General features: G+C 40.2%; 1 protein-coding gene across 1 annotated transcript in view; it reads right to left on the bottom strand.

Annotated features, from left to right (window-relative positions):
* Positions 1-288: 288 nt before the first annotated feature.
* Positions 289-6,516, bottom strand: part of NAF1 (nuclear assembly factor 1 ribonucleoprotein) — a 35,081-nt gene continuing 28,853 nt past the window's right edge. Inside the window, exon 8 of the mRNA XM_004685370.2 lies at positions 289-4,280. Coding sequence (XP_004685427.1) covers positions 3,838-4,280 — 443 coding nt within the window. The 3' untranslated portion in view covers positions 289-3,837. The remainder of the gene's footprint in view (positions 4,281-6,516) is intronic.

A 6,516-nucleotide genomic window follows, 5' to 3' on the forward strand; every position in this document is an offset into this window, starting at 1 on the left:
TAGTCTGAGATTGTAAAGACAGCAAGCTAAGTAGGTAATTTCTTCAAGCTTATTTCAGGTACCTTAGCCAAACACCCTGGAAAAGGCGAGAAACAGACATACAAGGGATTACTTCTCTTTCCGCACTTAAGTTCTCTGACTGTCATCCAGAGCGGGGTAAGGGTGCTTTTTTTACAACAGAATAGAAATCAGTAATTGAGAATATAAAAGAATTAGAAGGCAATGAAACCAAATATTTACATTGTCTAAGAAATTTTAATTTATAAATCAGAAAAAGAAAGACAACACCAGATGGTATCACACGTATGTGCAATACAGACATAAAATAAAGGCACAAATGAAGCCAAACCAGTAACAAATCCTAGAAATCCGACTACACAGCTGAGGCCACCAGTGTGGGGGGAAGGGAGAGATGAAAGTGGAAGCACAACGGACTATGTGAACTATGGCTATTTGGGGGGTGAGGTGTGAAATACTATATGAAGGGGAAGATCCTATATCTCTAAATCAAAGTGTTATAAGCCAGCATTACTTCAATTACCTATACAGTCCTCCATTGTGATAAGCAGGTAAATGCCAAAATGTATGTAATTTTGAGGGGTCTTTCACAAAATCAGATAACCGTTTTACTTTGCTATCACACAACAAAAGAAGCAAGATTTCATCACTAGTGCTTATTTAAGGGCCTCAAACTGTGTCCCCAATAAGATGCTACTAGCTAAGACGTCTAATTTCAAGCCAGAAAAAGCTTAGTAAATGACTGAAGTGTAATAAAATCCAAAATAAAACTTTGTACTATATTTAAAAAGGTAAATTTATAAAACTAAACAGACATATCAATGACACCTGCTATCTTAAACCTTGTCCTTAAAAATAGACCAAGATAGAAGCATCTGGGGATTTTAAATACTAATTTATGTAGCAGGTTAACATTACAGCAGATTGAAACTCAGATATTACTCATTTCTTATTCATCAAACATCCTGAAACTTTTAATGCACTTAATATCCACCAGCTCTAAGCAAGAAATAAAAAAAGAAAAAAAGCACAGGAGTGAAAGAGGATAGAATGTAAACCGGTATGTTAGCTAGAAAACAGGAAGAGAAATTGTTCTACAGCCCTCACTGTCCACACAGTGCTTTCCTTACACATCCTCAAGGCCAGTTACATGGACACAGATATGGAAGATTAACTAGGGTCTACTAGTCAAAGGCATTCAATCTGGTACTTAACGACATATGAGCACACATGGATTTTAAGAAATGACCTTTGGTGAGTCCTGAAACTACGTTCTGTTGCAGGTCTCCACTGTACAATCTCAAATCCATTCTTTAACTATCTAATAGTGGACAAGTTATACAATTACCATGAAATACCAACCCCTCCCTTTTCCTACAGAAGGGAGAGGAGACAGTTGTTGATCTTAGTAAAACAAAGATGCTAGCTTAGGGAGTAATTTTCATTTCACTTCACCAAATTTACAACTGTAGTTGTAAAGATGTAAAGATATCACCCACATTCAATCACATGAATGTCAATACATTACTGTAGGAAAAGGTTAACATAAAGGATTCTCTTAAGTGAGAAGCTGAGTAGAACACTGGATCTACTTCATACTAAATGGCAGTTAAAAATCTAGGAGCACACAATCTTAGAAGCATTAAGGTGGAGATGATGAAAATAGAAGTATTTCTCTTCCAAATGAGATGATTCGCCTCCTCCTCTTAAAACTCCAAACACAGATGGAGTTGACAAGACAGCTCTGACAACCACGTGAGAAGCTAGATACATCTGAACAGCTATAGTTTCCTTTCCCTCTTTTTCCTAATCAACTCTCACATCACCACCACTCACCCACTAGAACTCCAAAGTAGGCAGATGGCCAACAAGCTGGTATATATTCACCTTGAATTCTCCACTGATGAAGACTAAATCCTGAAGCTAACCCCTTGGGGGAGCGGCATAGCTCACTTAATTTTGATTTATTGTGCTTCAGGTTCTGCATTTCTCACAAACGGGAAGGTCCAGGCTCCCCTGCATCTAGCAAGGCGATTGTGCCATTTTCCAAGAGTACATGCTCACTTAGGGTCTGGGCACATTAAAGTAAGGTACTTTAGGACACACGTTAAAGTAAGGGCTTTTTAGGACACACATTCTTGCACACTTAAAAGACTATGGTACAAGGTGAACTTAACTTTTCTAGGCTCCAGCGAGCAGGAAAGTTGGTGTGACACTCTAGCTTGGGGTATTAGCTCTCTTGCAGTGCCTGGGCTGAACAGAATAAGCAGTTATCTACAAGGTGCACCTGTCTCTGTTCCAGTTTGCTAACTCTCCTCTGAGCTACTAAGTGAAAATCTGAGGCTAAAGCCCAAGAATGCTTTTTTAATAATCTATTCAAAGCTTAGGTGTTTGGTACTGGTAGTATCCATGTAACCTCAAATTTCGAAAGTCCTGAAGGGAGGATGACAAGTAGAACTGCAGAGTTTCAGGGAGGAACTTAATTAAATGCAAGAGATGAAATGGTATCATTCAGTTTTGTAAAATATTTACTGTTCAGTTCTTAGAGACTGAAAGATTTCCTAACCGCCATAGTGATTCAAAAAGCTTGCAGATTCACCATAACTAGATGGCAATGTCTTATTTTTTTCCGTTCTTGCAGAAAATTGCTTTTTGGGTTTTTGAGTGCTTTTAGACACCACCAAACTTTTAACACTCTGGTCATTCACAGGACTGTATAATTAAGGAAGGCAACTTCAAAGAAAAGCTGCAAAAATAATTGAAGATAATTAAAAAAAAAATACAACACAAGAGGGTGTCACAGAATGACAGATCAAAAAGCACCAATTTAGTAGAAAGTGCTGACCTGAGACTCGAGAACTAGGATGTCCTTGTCATCTCAATGAGTAGTGTTACTTATCTTTGTTGGACTCCTCAGGTTCTTCTATATTTATTAAATGAGGACCACTTTAGATGACTTCTTAAGGCTTCTATTTCTAAAATTCTGAACTTTTCTTATATTTACATGTCATGGTGTAAAATACTTACTAGACATTTAATTAAAAACTCTAAATTCAATGAGTCATTCAATAAACACTAAGCACCTAATCTGTGCCACACATACAGGAATCTGGGAGACAGACATGGGAGACGCGGTCTCTTAATACAGAGTTAAACACACTTTGTGAATAAATGATACCTCATTGTAAACAGTTCCTATATCCCTTTAAGTGGTTAAATGGTAAACTCTGACTCGTATCCAAACAATGAAAACCTGCATCTATAATAGAAAGCTTACTTTAATTACATATTTTTTTAAATTATAGTCATCTCTTTTGTCAATATAAGGTTTGCCTCTTTCACTTGCTTACAAAAAAATTAAGATATTTAAACTTAACTGATAAACTGAATTTATAATCAAATTTCCAAAGTTTACAAAAATAGTTTATTTTAAAGACTCGAACAGTTCTTTAATATCGTATTTTCAAATATACCAAGTCAGTTAATGTGCTTGGTATGTCTGGATCCATGATGAAAGTTGCTGCAGATGTATTCTCAGACCTATGCGTCTTTTAACTGGGCAAGGACGGGAAAGCATAGATGCAAAGTTTTAAACATCACACATTTGAATTTTCCCTCCATGAATTTGAAGTGGTTTTCATATAGATACATCTTCACTAAGGTTACAAATATAAACTTACAAATCATGGACTCATTTAGTACTTTACAATGTTTTAAAAATCCAGTTCTGTAAATCGCTTTCTTTAAAAAACAAAATCCTTCCTACACAATATTAAAAATCTACATTTTTCTGGAAATGCATACATTTATCTAATCCGCCTAATAGTACGACCCAAAATGGGAATTACTGTCTCCAGAAGAAGGGGGTGGCGGCAGGGGTGGCGGGGGCGGCGGGGGCAGGGAGTAGGGCATGGGGAGCAGGGGCTGCGCGGCCCAACCCACGTTTAAAGCTGCTGGTGGGGGCGGTGGAGGAGGTGGGGGAGGCGGGAGTGAAAACGTATGCATGTCAAAGGCTGGAGGAGGAAAGGGATACTGAGGCATGATGGGATTATCTTGTCTCTGAGGTGGGAATCCTAAAGTCTCCTGAGATACCGCATGCTCTGGGTTATAAAACTGCGGAGGTGGGGGTCTGCCATGACAAGGTCCAGGGTATCTACCCCGGGAAAATCCTCGAGTGAATTCTCGGTTGCGAAATCCTTTGGCGGGCTCTGAAGCAGAGCCCTGAGCACTCCAGTTCTGATGTACTTCTGCAAAATCTTCACCTTTGAGAGGGGAAAAAAACACAAAAGCATAATTTTAATACATCTGAAAATGCTCAAAATTCATGGTGCCTTCTTATGACAGATTCAGAAGTTTAAGGCTTATAATTATCACATTTAAATGAATCCAAAAGGGGGCATCCCTGGTGGTGCAGGGTTTAAGTCAGCCATGGCGCAGCCTCCCTGACACACTCACTGCTCCCCTTAGCAGTATATTACAGTAGATCTGCCTGTTCTGCTCCCCACTCTGTTTCTGGAGTATCCTCTCACATCCTCTTCTAATCCTTGTATGCATAAATAAATCTTTTTTAAAAATAAATGAATGAAGACAGTGGCTCAGGAAAAAGGAAAGCCTACCAAGACAGAACTTTCAGACATTAGCCAGTCGACTCCAACAAATCTCACACAGAAAAGCAGACATCATTCCCAGCCACACTTCAGGCCGACCAAGGAGCAGGGACCTACCGCGGACAGGCGCAATGACATACTGCAGTCCTGCTGCTAGGTGGCTGTCAGAGAAGCTGAGGAGAAGCGAGGCATGAGGTCTCCCTGCACTGACGTGGAGGTCACATAGAAAGCCAGGTCTCCCACATCCACTGAGAGAAACAGGTCTCCTTCACTTCCCACACTGGAAGTTTTATCGGTGAAGACTGGGAAAGAGTCAGAATATTCCTCACACCCAGGGGTAAGGAACTCATCCTCTATTGGTGTCAGGGGAGAGTAACAGGGAAGCCCTACCCTGTTATGCTCAAGGGAGGCCTGTGCTACCAAGGTAGCCTCAATTTAAATAAGATTCAGAATCAAATATTATACAGTGTGTCCAGGCTTCAATTAAGACTCACTTGTCAGGCTCTCTCTGGTGGCACAATGGGTTAAAGCACATTATGAAGCTCTCGGAAGCAGCATGAATTCAATCCCCAGCCAGGGAGCTGACCCACATGGTGTGGCAGACTTTACTCATCTGCCCACTGCTCCCCTCAGCAGTGTAATTCAGTACATCTGCCTGTTCTGCTCCCCACTCTGCCTCTGGTGAATCCTCTCACCCACCACACCTCTGGCCTGTACACCAGTTCTGTAAGCATAAATAAATCTTTAAAAAAAGAATCACTTGTCAAACCCAACGCCAAAAAAAATTTAAAAGTCAGGGTCCTCCCTGGTGGTACAGTGGGTTAAAACTGCAGCACTGCAAGCTAGCCATGGCCACTTTACTGGGAGTTCAATCCCCAGGTCTGGAGCTAACCCACAGCATGAATTCAATCCCCACCACATGGTGGGGCAGACCTCTCCTGTCTCGCCTGCCTGCTGCTCCCCTCAGCGGTGTACTTTGTTGATCTGCCTGTTCTGCTCCCTGTTCTGTCTCTGGTGAATCCTCTCATCACCCCTGCACCTCTGGCCTGTACCCCAGTTCTATATGCATAAATAAATCTTTTTAAGAAATTTCAAAGTTAGTGAAAAAGGAAAATTAAGATATGTTAGAAGTATTGTTAGAATTATCAGAGACATGTTTTAAAACAATGATCAACAGTAAACTACAAACACATTCAAAGTAATGAATAGAAAATCAGTTAAAAAGTAGAGAAGAAACACATTTTAGAACAAAAAATCTAGCAATCCAAACAACATACTTAATAGAAACAACAGCAAAGCAGACAGACACAAAAATGAAGCTCCTGGAAGATATGATGGAAAACATCCATCTACAGGGAGAAGATAAAATGGTGGGGGTGGTATGGGAAATGAATTCCAGGGCCTCTAGGACTACAACAAAAAGTAAGCACTTGTATCACTAGAAGAGACAAATGAGCCAGAAGATATCTTGAGGAAATAATGACTGAACATTTTAAAATTTTACCTAAGACTCAATTTCAAATTAAAAGATGAATTCAGGAAGTTAGAAAAACAAAGAAGCTAACCTGGTAACATCCAGGTATCAGCTATTTTATTTAAATGCCTCAGCTCACAGCTTTGTTTCCTGTATCACCCTCCATGTGAGGCAGCCAATTATTTGTCTTTCTGGCTAACTTCACTTTGCATAATCCCCTGGAATCCCCATTTTGTACCAAAGGTAATATTCCATCTTCCCTTGCAGCTAAATAGCAGGCCATTGTACAAATTCTTTAACTATTAGGCTAACAGGGGCACAAGGCTCTCTGCATGACCAGCTCTGGTAAACAATGCCACAGGGCTCTCTGCATGACCAGCTCTGGTAAACAATGCCACAGGGCTCTCTGCATGACCA

This window comes from Condylura cristata, unplaced genomic scaffold (genome assembly GCF_000260355.1).
Source record: "Condylura cristata isolate star-nosed mole 26May11 unplaced genomic scaffold, ConCri1.0 scaffold00018, whole genome shotgun sequence".
Taxonomy (NCBI): Eukaryota; Metazoa; Chordata; class Mammalia; order Eulipotyphla; family Talpidae; genus Condylura; species Condylura cristata.